Here is a 16,209-nt window from a genome sequence, read left to right as displayed (position 1 = left end):
TCATGCTAGCAGCTCTGTGAGGCTGCACTAAGAGCTAATGTTTACCATGTTCACCATCTTACTTGCACTGTGCACGGCTGAGGCTGATGGGAATGTTTTTCAGCTGCAGAGTGTTGCAGGGATGACGTATTTTTGTAGGTCAACCAGGAAGTTAGCATCACACTGGTTCCCTCGACAAAAAGCCAATGGGATTTTTTCATTGGGTTTTAGATTATTGCAGAAAATAAGCTTTGTGGCAAACAAACGTTTATGATACTTAAACGTTTTGTTCAGCAATATAATCTTCACAAAGAAGTGTGAATGCAATCGCCACAAGTAAAAAGCTAACATTAGGCTATAAAACTATAACACGGTCGCATGACTTCACGTCACCACCGCAAAGCTAAAGCCGGACTAGTGTTCAGCGTGATGACGTTAAGTAGTCTAATTTAACCACTTAACCAAAACCGCCTTTTTTAAGACACTTAAAAGCTTCAAAATTCAGAAGTGGGACATTTATTGACGTATTTTATGTCGTAGAACAAAACGTTAAAATCTCTTAAGCTTGTGTTAACCACAGACCCTATTTTCAGGCATCTAACTAAAACCCATTAACTTCCAGGCAAGGGAACAGGAAGTGCTAAAATGATAACTCATTTACGGGTTTAGGTTCTTGCACCACTCTATTGGTCATAAACCAAAATATTAGACGAATGAATAGTTTGACCTGAAGATGTTGCTAGATGACAAGTTTAGGGATCACCAAAGTGATTATAATTCATCCTGAAGGGGACATGACTGACCAAAATTCATGACAATCCATTCAACAGATGTTAAACCCATGGTGGCGCTAGAGGAAAAGTCATAGAATCACCAAAATCATAAGGGTTTATCCTCCAGGGGCCATGAATGTCTGAACAAAATTTCATGGCAATGGACCAAAGTGGTGGACCGACTGACCGGCATTACCATCCCTAGAGCTATGAAATAAAAATGTAGTCAGAAAATTTGTGATGAGAATTGTTGTAAAATAATTACATTAATGCTTACCACTATTTGGCCCAACATGTTTTCCTTTTTCTTCCCACTCCAACTTTCTTTCACTTTTCACAGGAACAAACTGCTTTCTCAGGCTTTTGCGGTTGAACGTCTGATAAAACTGATATATTAGCGCAGCTGCAACATCTCTCTTAAAACCACATCTTATTTCTCTTAACAAGAAAAACGTGCTTCAGATAAAAAGAAATAAATGACGGCTACAGGCGGCGAGTCTGGAAAAAACGTGGGACTGACGCTGTCGCACCTCATCTTTCAATGCTAATGCTTTGTGCTTCGCATTGTGCTCGGCTCGTACATAAACAGAGCCTGTCTGATAAATGAAAGAGGGGCAGTTTGCTGCAGACAATCACCCGCTGGAGAGATACAGCCTGATATTTTGCTTATATTGGGTATACGCTTTTTCTCCTCATTTGGTGGTAAATTTAATAAATGTAACGCTCGAGGGACGAGATATATGGGGGGCCTGAGAGAGGAAGGCGGCGAGGGAGGGACAGTGAGAAGCAGAGGGGGGGAAAAGGGGAAAGGTGTAGCTGCAGGGACCCAGTCAATAAAGACCACACACACACACACACACACAAACACACACACACACACACACACACACACACACACACACAAAAACAGAAAATAAAGAGACATTGAACACCGAGTGGTGCCTTGAGCTAAGGTGCATGTGAGATTGAGTCTGAAACAACCTTCTTTATCTCAGTTTCTTATCGCCGTGCTTCCAGTAACTTTACACTTACAAAAACAGTCTTTCAAATATAAAAAAAAGCACAACAAAAAGAGAAAATGTTTTCTGAAGCAAAAACTCTGGATCCAATCCCGATGCTTCGTAAATGTCTTTTTTCCAAGTGCTGGGTTGAGTCTGAAATGAATCAACATTCAGAGGTACACAATTGTTTCCTCACCGCCCTCCTCACCACCGCTGTCAGTCTCCAAGGAAACCAGTGCACTGAGGTCCAGCTGAGGGTCACCGGGATGCGGGAACACCGGATATGGGTCAGCGCCGCTCGCTGCTGACGACCACGTCTCCCCGATGTAGCCGTGACTGTTAAGATCTGAGAGAGCACATGAAAAACAATATTATTATACTCTATGTAGAAGAAATACAGCTACCTTTAATGCATCGACCAAATCAATCATTTACTAACCACTGATACATAATCACCAGGATGGGTCATGTACCACTTGTTTAATGAGCTCAGGCTAATTGTTTGGCCCACTCATCTAATCACTAACTGCATATATAGATCAACCACAGCTGCTGCAGCTCAGCCTCTCCTCTCACGCTCTCCTCTCCCGCACCGGAGACAAAAAAGATTTTCAAGCCATCCATCATTCCCCCTTCTACTTAGAGGTGTCACTTTTATCATTATCTTTGTCAACATAATCCATCGTCACGGTCGGGATTCGATGACACCTGCCTCCTCGCACTTGACGGTTAACAAGAAGAGATGAGGAAACGAGGGACCGGAAACGAGGAGGGATGAGCAGATATCTTTAGAGCAGATAGCAAAGATTCAAACCCTCGAGTTGGCATATTACACCCCCAGCTTCAGGGGTTAACAGCATTATTATTCAATTACAGGAGATCTGAGAGAGAGAATTTGTTTTTATGGGTGGCATCTAGTTGAGAATGTGCGTGCTTTTAACATTTGTGTGTGTGGTTGGTGCTGTCTAGCATTAGGGCAGGTGTGCTGTCATGGTAACAGATGGCATGAACTATAAATTGCCTCATTGTGTCCCCGTAGGAAAGTGCCTCTGTTTGATTAATTGTATAAGAGTCTGTTAGAGTGGCTCTGTTAGCCACCATATAGGCCCGGCCTCTGATAGATGAGACATCAGTGTGCAGCCAGATGATAAAAACACTCAATCTCTGTCTTTATCCGTGGACTAATAAGCTTTTAGCATTATTAATGTGTTACAACTCAGACAGCAAATAATGCGTGCTATTTAAAGAAAGCAACAAAAAAATATCAATTTGTTAGGGCTGTTAGAACATTTGGAGAAAAGCTCAGTCTAGTAACAAACTGTGGCTCGGGTTGTTAGAAGAACAATCTGGTAAAATTGTGAGTTGCCAACATCATTAGATGCTCTGTATAATACTGCTGTATAGAGGAAAACTTTGCCAATGGCCCAATCCCAATGTTCACACTCACGGACTTTGAGGCGCGTTCCCACAAAGTCTGGGAGGGTTTAAGGCTCTCCCGCTGTCAAATCTTTGAGTGCTTGAGGGCTCTCTCGCTGACATTTTGAGCACTTTTATGCACACATTCTGTAAGTCTACATTTCTTCAGACTTTGCCGATAGTGGTATGAAGGGAGCGTGCAAACTGGGGAAACCCTTGCGAGATCGTTAAGGTTAGGCATTGACCTTAAATAGTTAAGGTTATGAGAGGTCGTCAGGTTTTTGCAAGTTTTTGCAGATCTCAGTTTTGCCTGAGGGATTACCCACAATTCATACACTTGTGACGTTAAATACAGGGTTCCTTACGGCACATTTACACAGAGACATTAACATTAAGGATTAAAGATGGTACATTAAAAAACAGATGAAATTAGAGGAATGTAAGCATTAGACTATATTACACACCAGATTTATTCATTCTTTTAATTTAGCTTATTACACGGCTTTGTTGGATACTCCATTCTGATTGGTCAATCACGGCGTTCTATGGTCTGTTATGTCTTTAAAGCAGCCTGCTGTTTTATCTCGGACTCTTTTTGTGTAAAAATGATTGATTTCTTAAGTAAGTAGCCGTGTAATAAGCGGGATAATGTGCAGCTAGCGGGTCATCGTTGTGAAATAAACCCCAACAGGGCGATGTGGCACCCCCGACGCGAAGGCTTATCCCTTACTTGATGACGCTGTTTGGACAAAAACGAGTAAATTGATTATTTGACAAGTACCGCTCGTCTCTTAAGGTAACATAAAACCCCACAATTACACATAACATGTTTTCACATCGTCAAGGTAACGTGATATGTCACCGCAAAGTGCTGTCCCATTCACATTTATACCGTTTCAAGCCCTTGCAGCCTCTCACACTCAACCATTTACCAGGAGACGTCTCTCAAGTCCCTGAGGGTTTCAGGGCTAAAGGTGTTACTCTGAATTTGAGTTAAAGCCTTCTGGACAACGCTGTAGAACACATCTGGTAAACACAAAGATACACAAGGGATTCTTTTGTGCCATATGCGATCAATATATTGAACAAACAGCACTAAAACCTCCCCATGCTGGGAGATTTCATTCAACTATCAAGGCTTTGGTGGGACAAAATAAATAGTCGTGATATCAATATTGAGCCAAAATAATCATCAGTATCATTTAACCATCACTGTGCACGCAGCCCGACGCTTTGTTGGAAAGTCACGGGTCAGGTTTGTGCATCATGCAGCTTATTATTATACAAGGTGTGATTAATCCACGTACTGTAAAGAGCCCCAGTTTCATCTCTCCTTTCTTCCTCAGCCAACGCACCATGCTCTCATCCTTTGTACAAAAAGGTGAGCAACAAAAAGCCGACACGACTCATCAGATGAGGCGTCATTTCAGAAAAATTCCATCCAACTGGTTCACCGAGATTACATTGTGCGGGGACAAATTATGGAAATCTCACAGTGGATGACAAAAAAGGGTGTGTGTTTATGTGTGTGCATAAGAGGAAATCTTCACATGCTCAGGTGAGAATGAGAAGTGAGATCATGTTTGGAATCCATGTGACTGGCGGAAGAATGGAGGATTTGCATTTGAAAGAGATTCCCTTTTTTCTTTTCACACGATAAGAAGACGTTCCTCCACATATCAAGCAGCACGTGATCCAGCGTGAGGAGCTCTTAAGATCTACTCCTTATACAGGTATAAATCTAACGGGGAATTATGTGAAGATTGGGCAATATTATTCAGGGCATTTCATCGCAGGCCCTCGTGGGATCCACTGAGGAATGCATTGTGGGTAGATGTCAACTGGAACGCACCCTGCGGTGCAGATTGCAGCCAAGTATACACCCCAGACTTGTTAACAAGTGACTCAGGTTTCACTGGGGCTTGTGTGTCTGAGCTCAATAACGAGGAAAGGTTAATAAGCTGATCAATGAGGAAGAGATTGTGATGCCTGCTATAGCTGGTACAAAATACCAGACATCACTTAACACTGACTCAATTGCTCACGAGGGCTGAGGAACATGGAACCTGTAATTTCCTTCCCGCCCTGTATTAGAATGAGCTTGTGCGTGATTAGGAATGGGGACGGGCAAACGTGAGAATGTAGCGCACACCTCACGAGCAAAACGCAGATTAATACGTGTCCGCATCTCTCATTTCCCTTCCTCCCCCCTTTTCTCCTGATGCGATGACAAGTCATGCTGTAATGAGTTTTGTAAAGATTTTTTTAGATCGATGTCCCAATCAGTCCGCCATCGCCTGTGAACTGTGATTCACATGCTGTTGTCTGCACTGACAGTCGATAGATAGAGGAACCATTGATTTTCTTTTCCTTTGGCAGGCGGGGGCCCCGGCTCGCTGCTGCTGCTGCTGCTGGTGCAGGTGGAGGCGGAGGCGGTGGTGGTGGTGGTAGCGGTGGGGGGGGGTTTCTTTGTCAGGAGACACTGATTAACTGAGACGAAGGACAGACGAGGCCTCACCGGGGATAGAGCCTTGAGAGCAGAGAGTGTGTGTGTGTGTGTGTGTGTGTGTGTACAGTACGCTCTCACAGACATGGGTGAAACCAGTGCAGGCGGACGGTTTGTTTACATTCTCACAGGAAGCAGATTTCTCCGTTATGCTGAGCAGCAGAGACAGTACGATGCTGCTGTACGATACGTATGTCAGCACTAACATACAGCATATCAAACATAAGATTTTTCTACGTCAACTTGCGTCCCTTCACAGATGGTTTCTGAAAGTTTAAAAAAAAGCTTAAAAAAAATCAGTTTTTCCTCATTAATAGGGAAATTAATGTGTGCTCAAAAATCTTATCAGCTCATTTAGTTTATACCTTTTACTGCTCTAAAAGTGATTTATTTATTTTATTTTTTATCTTTCTTCTTCTTCTTTGTTTTTTTCTTTATGTTTTTTTTGTTTTTCTTCTTCTTTTTTTTAATCCTTTAATTTTTTCCTAGTTTTTATTCCTGTTATTATTGTCTTTATTTTTTTTCTCTAATTTACTCTTGATTTTACTCAAACATTGTAAGCAAATGTAAATGTATGTGAATTTGTGCAATAACGTATAAAATAAATAAATAAATAAAAGTTATTGTGTTTAAAAAAATGTGTCTATACTGGAGTGACAATTAATCAATCAATCAATCAATCAATTAGTTGATTGACAGAAAAATACCAAACATTCTCTATAGTTCCAGCCTCTTTTTGCTAATTTTCTTTATCTTACTTCAGGGGTCGAGGCATCTTAAATGGGTCATAAAGTTAAATTTAAGGGGTTCACCTGATGCTAACTGGAATAAGTAAAAAGAAGGAAATGGTCTGCTACACTGGTTTAAATTACTATTTCTAATCTTTCAATCAAAACTCGTCACTTACAGACTTCTGAAACCTGTACTCACTGCTTCACTTTAAGGGGTCTTACATGATGATATACTGAATATCTTTTGGTTTTGGACTTTTTGTTGGACAAAACAAGATTTCTTTTCAAGATGTCACCTTGGCCTTCAGGAAATTCTAACAGGCATTTTTCTGACACTTTATAGACCAAAGGATTAACACCAGATGAGCTGATAATGAAAATAATCAATAGTTACAGCCCTAGTCTAGTCACCAGACAGACACCATCCCACATAGCATGTATTATAGTATGGAAATATGAATCCTCATGACCCCTAGTCGCCATTAGATTTGTGTTTTCAAACTTTCAAACTTCCTATAAGAGATGCTAAACATGAAGTTCTTACCAGTGGGCGTGTGCTGCAGCCCCAGCCTCCCTGCAGGGCTGTAGAGGTACCCTGTCCCCATCATCCATCCCTGGGAGTCTGACTGTGGACTGTGGGGAGCCTTCGCTACGGGGGCCTGTCTGCTGTTGGATCTCGCCAGCAGGGTGTTGAGACAATTGTGCGCGCTGGGGTCATTTCTCTTGTGGTGGACGTGACGGTTGTTGACGCTGGTGCTGTCGAACGCAGCCTCATTCACAAACGCGGAGCCGTTGGCGGCGAGGTCTCTGGACTGACTCGGTGCCAAGTCCTGAGGGAGAGAGAGAGAGAGCATAATGGTCACGGTCACGTTCAACAACAGAGCTGAAAGGTGAAAATCAAGAACACAGTGATTCAGATGGAGCTCATATTCTTTCCCAGATGAGAGCTTCTTAAAGGGATAGTTTAGGTGTTTTGAAGTGGGGTTGTATGAAGTACTACTGTATTACTACAGTAGATGGTAGTTGGCTTGCCCCCAGCTTGGAGAACAGACAGGAGTACTAGCACGGGAGCAAAGCAATGCACTGCTGTGGACGGGGGGCAGCAGCAAAATGGATTTCAGACACCTAAAGAAAATCAACATCAGTTTAAGTGTACGCTATATTTAGAATATTTTCACGGCTTTATCTTGCCATCAGACATCCCTTTCTGACGGGGAACTGAAGCTGTTGTATCCATCTATGCTCTCACCAAAGCCACCAGACTCCATTGAAAAAAACAATAATTCTATTCTCAGAACACGGGAGTTGCTGGTCTACTGCTGCCTCAAGCAGTTAGTTAGCTTTTGTTATTGTGTGACTTTAGTGTTTTAAAGGGTTAGTTCAGGTTCACCAAAGTCACGCAATAACACAAACAAACTAACCAATCGAGGCAGCGGTAGACCAGCAACTCCTGTGTTCTGCGAGATAAAATTACTGTTTTTTCAATGGAGTCTGGTTGCTTCGGCGAGAGCGGCTTCAGTTCCCCGTCGGAAAACATAGACTGTACAGCTGTCTCACAGCAAGGTATACCTACAAAAATATTATAAAAATAACGTACAGTTTAACTGATAGTGTCTAAAATCCGTTTTTGCTGCTGCTCCCGTCCACATTGCTTTGCTTCCGAGTGGTAAATCCTGTCTGTTTCTCCAAACTGGGGCTACGCCGACTGTCATCTACTGTAGGTGATACACTGACGGTAGATAAGCACCTCATACAACCCCACTTCAAAACACCCGAACTATCCCTTTAAGCAAGAATGGACATTGATGATTGGATAGTTTCCTACACCTATAAAACCATTCAACAATGCACCTTTGAAATGCATTGATGCATTTGCATGAGGGATCAGGAAATACATTTTATAATTTAAGGTGCAAAAGCTATGAGTGGCTCTGTTAATAGATCTTTAGATCATTTTCTATAAAACTGTAATGCAAAAGGCAGCTCACCAAAAATCAATTTCCCCACTTACCTCGAGTGGTATCTGGTATAATGGATCATTTTGGTTTTATTGTTCAGGTTTTGAGATATCTGTCTCTGAGATTTCAGCTTCTATCCCGATACAATGGAAGTGAATAGATTTCTTCTTCTAGATCTTGTTTTGTTTGCACTGTCCCCCTTTGCTGCTGTAATCCTGCACATTTCCCCGCTGTGGGAGTAACAAAGGATCTTCTTATTTTATCTTATCTTATCTTAAATCATAGAAAACGTACTAAGTCTGGATAATATACAGACTTCACTGTGAGGAGATTTTATAGGGACTATTTATTCGGAGGACAGCGGTTGCCATGAAAACTGTTCACAGTGTGTTTTGTGGATCGCTCTGAGGAATGGAGAGTCTAATTCTGAAAAGGCAATTTGCTGCTGAATTTTTTCTAAATTAAACTACATTTTTCCACTTCTTTTGAGCACCACAAACAAATCACCGTTGTATTGGCGTAGAGATATCTCAAACTCTGGACAAATAAAACTTTGGGCTGCCAAACGATTAAAATATTTAATCGCAAATTAACCGCACATTTTTTTATCTGTTCAAAATGTACCTTAAAGGGAGATTTGTCAAGAATTTAATACTCTTACATCAACATGGGAGTGGGCAAATATGCTTGTTTTATGCAATGTATGTATTTTCATTCACATATCTGGAGGTCAGAGGTCAAGGGACCCCTTTGAAAATGACCATGCCAGTTCTTCCTCGCCAAAATTTTGCGCAAGTTTGGCGTGTTATTTAGCTTCCTTCCTGACAAGTTAGTATGACATGGTTGGTACCGATGGATTCCTTAGGTTTTTCTAGTTTCATATGATACCAGTATCTTCACTCTAGATTTAAAACTGAGCCCAATACAACCTAAAAATCGCAAGTTGTGTCAATGCATTAAAGAAATTAGTGGCGTTAAAACGAATTTGCGTTAACACGTTATTTTCGTGTTAACTTTGACAGCCCTAGTATAAATGCATGGCCAGATACAACTAGAGGTATAGTAAGTGGATAAAAAATGGTGAGTCATTTGGGCGACCTGACCCTTTAATGAATGGTGAAAGGTATCACTGCTGCAGCTCTCTTAAGGCTCCTCCTGTCCTCTCCTAATACCCCCTCTCTCTCCTGTCCCATCTTCACATCAGCATGGCCTCCTTTCCTGCAGAGCGGAGGCAGCACGGCTAATTAGAGACGACCTGAGAGCTGGTGTGTGTGTGTGTGTGTGTGTGTGTGTGTGTCATTCGATCCGTCTCTGACCCTGTGAACCGCTGCCTCTGGCTAAAACATTAGCAGGGGAACATTAGGACCTCCACTGCCTCCGCACGCCTTTTGTCAGACCACTGCTGTTAATGCAGCCTCCACACCGACCAAAATAGATGAATTGAAATAAATAAGTCCGGGAGAGCCTCATCGCGTCCAGTGTGTAAAAAGCCCACAGTGGTGTGTAAATTAATGAGGGAGAGAGGGAATATTGTAACACGAGTCTGCTCATTTGTCTGTCCATTCGAGTGCTCTCTGTGTGCGTCTTTTGAACAGTCACACCTGCTGAACCGAGCAGGACAAAGCAGCGCCCAGCAGAGGCTCACATAGACGTATGTGCTGTATTAGTTTCACCACTGCTGCTTGTGTATGTGAGGTACATTGAGACTTAAAGGGCAACGGAGAACAGTGCAGCCTTTATCCTCCGTGCCTTCCAGCTGCGGGGGACATTTCACTGTAGTGCTTTTCAAACAAAGCGTCGATAATTTAAGTCCTTTCGGACACGATTGATCGGTTTCTCGGGCTGCGTGCCTCTGGTTTTAATTATTTTGTCGGAGCTTTTATTTGCAATGGTTTAATTATCATCAATCATTAAGATGTTTATTGGTGAGTGGAGCTGCTGGAGCACTAAGACAAATGATGCTGAAATTGCTCTCATTATCGCAGGTCGTACATCAAGAGGGGATTGAGCTGCTGTGTGTAAATGAGTGAACCAGCGACACTCAGGCTGATAGCTGTCTGAGAAAAGCTTCTCATTAATGACTTTGGCCGAGAAATACTCCATAAACACTGCATCAGTCAACACTCGTGTCAGGGTCAGGAGCTTTAGTCAGAAGCATTACCGAGCTCCAGATTAACGCCTCAGATTAAACATCAGAAGTTATTTGAAAATCCATAGACAGAGGAAACAGTTATCACTACCTGCTGCCCATCTAGAGGGATGACCATGTGAGGAATCACAGTTGGCAGACTCCTCTGTCGGCTGTGCCTCCAGGTCTGGAGCAGCTTCTGCTGGTTCTCCAGACGCTCTCGCTCCCTCTCCACGTTCCTCTGGCCTTCCCTGAGCCGCTCCAGGCTCTGCTGGTACTCGTCCAGCTGCTCGTCCAGCTCTTCCCTCTCGCGCCTCAGCCTCTCCGTCTCCAGGTGGCACTGCTTCTCCCTCTCCTCCAGCCTGCTCTCCTGCTCCCCCTGCTGGCTCTCCCTGGCCTGGCACTCCCGCTCCCAGCGCTCCTTCTCCTGGCGCAGTCGTCCCTGGAGCCGCTGAGCTGCCACCACCTCCTCCTTCCGCTTCTCCAGGTTGCGCTGCTTCTCCTGTTCTTGTAGGGTGTTGGCCCGGATGCTGGGAAAGTGCGATCGCTGGGCGCGGGGCGAAGGGCGCCCGGTCTCCTGGAGGAGGAGCCTCTGGATCTCATAGCAGCTGTCCTGGATGGTCACCGCTGCCTGGAACAGAAAGGGAAACTTTAACCACATGTGCATCTTGTAGGGTTGTCCCGAATACCATTATTTTGGGCTTCGAAGCTTTGGTGAGAAATATTCGAAGGTATTCAAAGCTTCGGGACAGTGCCGCTGCCGTACACACATGCACCTCCACACACCACACAAACTGCATGTGATTATCACAAAGTGAGCATGTCTGTAAAGGGGAGACTCGTGGGTACCCATAGAACCCATTTTCATTCACATATCTAGAGGTCAGAGGTCAAGGGACCCCTTTGAAAATGGCCATGACAGTTCTTCCTCGTCAAAATTTAGCTTAAGTTTGGAGCGTTATTTATCCTCCTTCATGAGAAGTTAGTTTGACATGTTTGGTATCGATGGATTCCTTAGGTTTTTTCTAGTTTTATATGATACCAGTATCATTATCAGTATCATCACCCATATCATACCATGTAGTATCTTCACTCTAGCTTTAAAACTGAGACCGCTACAACTTAAAAACCGCAAGTTGCGTTAATGCGTTAAAGAAATTAGTGGCGTTAAAACACCTTATTATCGTGTTGACTTTGACAGACCTAATACACACACACACACACACACATATATATATATATATATAAATAAAACAAAACAACAAACAAAGCATTCAAATACTGATTTGAAGGTTGATTACCACGGCAACGGTCGAAGCATTCGGGTCAGCCCTAGCATCTTCACAACAGGTAATAAGAGAAGGTGATCTGAATGGAAAGCATCATGGCTCTACTGGGTGCCCTGACTGTTTCTGTGTTCACATGGTGAAATAACAACACCTCCACTGTTGTTTTCAGGTTCAGATGCAAGACGGGATACACAACTTTGAGGTTTTGATTTCAATGATGTTTTCATATTCAAACTCCCACAGACGGACAGATGAGCGCACACGTCCCCCTCATGCAAACATGTTCTCCCTGCTGCACAAATTTACATTTTATACTAAACAGCAGTCTGTGTGTGTGTGTGTGTGTGTGTGTGTGTGTGTGTGTGTGTCTGTGTGTGTGTGGTGAAACAAAAGACCCTCGTATGTCTCACAGCAGAAAAAAAAGATCAGTAGGATTCTCGCTACCTTTGGCTTCAAACAGCTGAGCGCAGCGTTGGCTCTCTGTTTACTGGAGCCAGAGTGTGCCGGCATATTAAAGCCTTTATCTTCACTGAGCGCGACACTAACAAAGCATGTATATGTCATCTCAGTGAGAACAGAAGAGGTTTGTTTGTTTGCTGACTGGATAATAATATAGATGAGAGCAGGATAAGAAGTAGCAGGTGGTTAGCTGTGTATTGAATAATGCACTCACCTGCAGACTGTAGAGTAACTGGGTCAGGCTTTGGACACTTTGAGCGACCTGTTAGTGAACAAAATCATGCAGATTAATAAGCCTGCTGTGTTTTTCATGCATGATTTTAAGGATTTCAAACAACAATCTACCCCACAGGGAAGTCTAAATGTTCTCATCTCATGTTAAAATTTGAAGTTGCATTCGTGCAACATGTGCGCCCCCTTGAGGCCGCACGGCGTCCTACCACACTGTTTAGGGTTGAATTAACACACTGCAGTCGATAATAAAATGATTCTCTCCTCTCGGAGTCGATTTACCTCACAGGTCACAGAAAAGCTGCAAACGGTAGCACAACTGTGGCATGGTAATTGGAATAAGTCTCCATATCCATTTTTAATGGCGCAATACCGTCGGGAACTAAATGGACTTCTTCCTTTATTATGAGCTTATCAATGATTCATCACATTAAGACTGAAATGTAATTCTAATAGACGGTGCTGAATTATTCAAACAACTGTTGGCAATCTTGAGCCCCACGTCGGTGAAGAAATGGAAAGCGGTGAGGTTGGGATGGCGGCTGGAAGAGCCTATAATGACCTGTAATACCTCCACCATCACAACTACAGTGATGGAAAAGACATTACATCATATTGCTGCATCAATATTTAACCCCTATTAAATTCACCATCTTTATTTATATCATGAGGCCACAGAGGAATCACTATAAGCTACATATATAGCAGAAACTTTGCTGTACCTTGACGTCGATGTCATTCGTGTCTGTCGGGGACTGAAGCACCGGGTCCTCAGTCCAGTTCCCCTCACTGGTCTCCGGGTCTTCAGGTGAGGCCTCAGAGTCTGAGGGGGGCTGTAGAGGCGTAGTAGGGCTTACAGGAAACACGGAGTCTGTGTCGGAGTCCGGGCTGTGACTCGATGGAGAGCAGATCTTGGATGACAGCGCGGCTTTCAGGTTCTCAGCTGGGAAACAAAACAAAGTGTGAAACTAAGTGTGCTGCTCAATCAGTTAAAAGTTAACTTCGTTAATTTTCAGTCTGGACCCTATTGTCCCATGTTTTTGTGTCTAAGTGACTAATAGGGACAACAATTTCTGAAATTGGTCCAGTGTTGAGGAAGAGCGCTGTAGGCGGCAGCTGCTTACGGGCTTCAATATGGTGCTATTGGGGCAAGCTGGCACCGTCATCTACGTCCATTTAAAGTGCTTGTTTTTGCCAAGACAGGCTCTGATTGTTATTATAAGTGTCTGACAACATCATGGAAAGAGTCTCACTCAAGGAAAAGTGTTGTTCTGAAATCTGGCGAGGTGACGTGTTGCTGGAAGACAACGGTGGAATAGTGGAATACATCCATGGTGGAAACTTGAGGGCCAGAGTTTGTTGTGTTGGAGTACAGAAAGCGTAGCTTAGTGTTATCTAAAAGATTTTTAAGGTCATGGCTGAATATTTAGATGATTTCTTCAATATGGATGAGGAATTTATTTGAGCCAGAGTATACAGATATTCAGATTTCACAACGAGACTTCTCCTTGAGCAGGACTTGGACACAATAACAAACAGGCCACGTCAAGCGAAAGAAGAAAGAAGAAAGAAAACCGTTCTCTGTAGGGTCCTTCACATAATGATGTCTGACACTTATAATAACAATCTGAGTGTCAGTGGCAAAAACAAGCCCTTTTAGTGGACGTAACGTTACATTGATGCTGCTCACTTGCCCTCGCAGCTCGTTTAGCGGCTGCCAGTTACAGCGCTCTCCCTCAACACTGGAACAGTTTCAGAATTTGTTGTCTCCATTAGTCACTTAGACACAAAAAATAGGTTAAAAAATACCAAAGTTACCCTTGAATATCAGACTGACAGTTCTAGTTGGAAGAACACAATATTTTGTGACTCTTTTGTGAAATTGAAAAGGCTACAAAATAGTTCTCAGGGACAAAACAAATGCTTTCTATTTTTTTAAATATTTTCTGGTCTTGTCTCTTGAATTGTTTTCATTTTTTCCATGAAAAGATTTGGAATAGAAGCTGCAACTCTTTTGTCACATTATACCTGAGAAAAATCCTCCCAGATAAATTCATACAACAGGATGAATATCTCTTTAAAATAACCTCTGTCAAATCACTCATGTAGCTTGAAAACAATAAAAATAAAGTTGCAAAAAATAAAAACTAGACTGCATTTCTTTATTAAATGGAAACATGTTTGACATTGCCCCCCCCATTTAATATTTATAAGCAGTACATAAGCATTTAATAAATAGTTTATAACACACTATACTGTAGTTTTAATTAGAAATAAGTGTTTATATCTGTCTGCAACTATTACTCCTCCTGTGGATACACATAAGTGGAGGCCGGTGTATAAACAGATAATGAATGACAATATAGTAAAACACAGTTGTAATAATATAAAATGTCTTCATACTGGAGAAGTTATAATTGTTGACGAATACTGTACGTTAACAAACACTTAAAAATGTCCTTATATCTGCTTACAACTACATTTCAGTGTGTTATAAACCAATTATTAAATGAGGTGTGGCGAGGTGTTAAAGTAAAGAAGATTTTCCTCACTTTCTTCTTCTGTGTTGTCAAAAAACAAAACTGTACAGTACGTCTGTATTTGTTCCAGCAGTGTACAGTATATGTAAAGCATCTCACCCTCTTGCAGCGCTGCAGCCAGCAACACGGCGGCCTGGGGCGGCTCCTCTGAGTGCGGCTGGACGAGCAGTCGCGGTTCAACCAGCAAGGCATCCGTCCTCCCACTCAGCGCGGCGAGCGCTGCGTGGACCTGCAGCTTCTCCTCCAGGCTGGAGCAGATCCGCTGGTCCTGGCTCAGCAGACTCTCTGATACACGAGTTCATCGGGTTCACAGGTGTGAAATGTTAACTCCAGGGTAAAGAACATATATAGAAAAATAATAAATAAATGATGCCACAGGTTTGAAAATACCTTGTAACTTCTGGATCTTGTGAATGCGAGCCTCAGCAGCTCGCTTCTCCTCTTCAGACTCACTCGTGTATTCTTCTTCTTCCTCCGGACAGCTGAGCAGAGAAAACAACAACTGGTGAAATCTGTAGTTCTCAATATCCTCATTTTACACACGCACACACACACACATATATATATACTGTACCCAGGCTTATACACACACCTCTCTACAGCCTCTCTAATGAGCCTCATCCAGGTGTTTCGCTCCTCTTTGGATGACGTGTGGACCTCGTACATTTCTGGCCCGGCGGCTGACGCGCTGATTAAAAACATCCCTCTCTCTTCGTTCGCTACTTCTCGCACTATTAACTTCTGCAGCGCGATGACGGGAGGCTTCTGATCCTGCAGCACATTAAAAGAGGGCAATTAGATTTTTTGACATGATGTGATAATGACCTAAGATAAAACAGAACAGATAATATATGATACGCTTTGTTTTCCCCATAGGGGAAATTTGTCTGCACACATGACATGTCGCCTGATCATATAGCTGCCTCCATAGTAGCAACAACAAAGACACAAACAACATATAAACAAAGCAACATGCACTAAGCCACTGGTTCCCAACCTAGTTTCCTCTATAAAGTGATAATGTCTTGACGGATTCGCCAAGTAAATATATATATATATATATATTTTAGTAATAACTTAATTCATTTACTATAATAGTGTTAGAGCCAAAATGGCTTTTTGGTTATGACTTGCCCCAAACTGCATGTGATTATCATAAAGTGGGCATGTCTGTAAAGGGGAGACTCGTGGGTACCCA

General features: G+C 42.7%; 1 protein-coding gene across 5 annotated transcripts in view; it reads right to left on the bottom strand.

The window, feature by feature from the left end:
• Nucleotides 1-1,060: 1,060 nt before the first annotated feature.
• arhgef28a (Rho guanine nucleotide exchange factor (GEF) 28a) overlaps nt 1,061-16,209 on the bottom strand; it is a 53,494-nt gene continuing 38,345 nt past the window's right edge. For 4 of the 5 annotated variants that reach the window (XM_037753242.1, XM_037753246.1, XM_037753244.1 and 1 more), the window contains 8 exons: nt 15,604-15,782; nt 15,402-15,493; nt 15,111-15,296; nt 13,194-13,414; nt 12,455-12,502; nt 10,605-11,123; nt 6,951-7,236; nt 1,924-2,099 (listed from right to left, as the gene is read on the bottom strand). In XM_037753242.1, the coding sequence (XP_037609170.1) occupies nt 1,924-2,099; nt 6,951-7,236; nt 10,605-11,123; nt 12,455-12,502; nt 13,194-13,414; nt 15,111-15,296; nt 15,402-15,493; nt 15,604-15,782 (1,707 nt within the window). Of the gene's footprint in view, nt 2,100-6,950; nt 7,237-10,604; nt 11,124-12,454; nt 12,503-13,193; nt 13,415-15,110; nt 15,297-15,401; nt 15,494-15,603; nt 15,783-16,209 lie in introns of all 5 variants that reach the window. The other variant, XM_037753243.1, reaches the window with a different exon arrangement.

The sequence above is a fragment of the Sebastes umbrosus genome, chromosome 19, assembly GCF_015220745.1.
Source record: "Sebastes umbrosus isolate fSebUmb1 chromosome 19, fSebUmb1.pri, whole genome shotgun sequence".
NCBI lineage: Eukaryota > Metazoa > Chordata > Actinopteri > Perciformes > Sebastidae > Sebastes > Sebastes umbrosus.
Note: the sequence above shows the minus strand (reverse complement) of the source record. Positions and strands in the feature narration are given on the sequence as shown.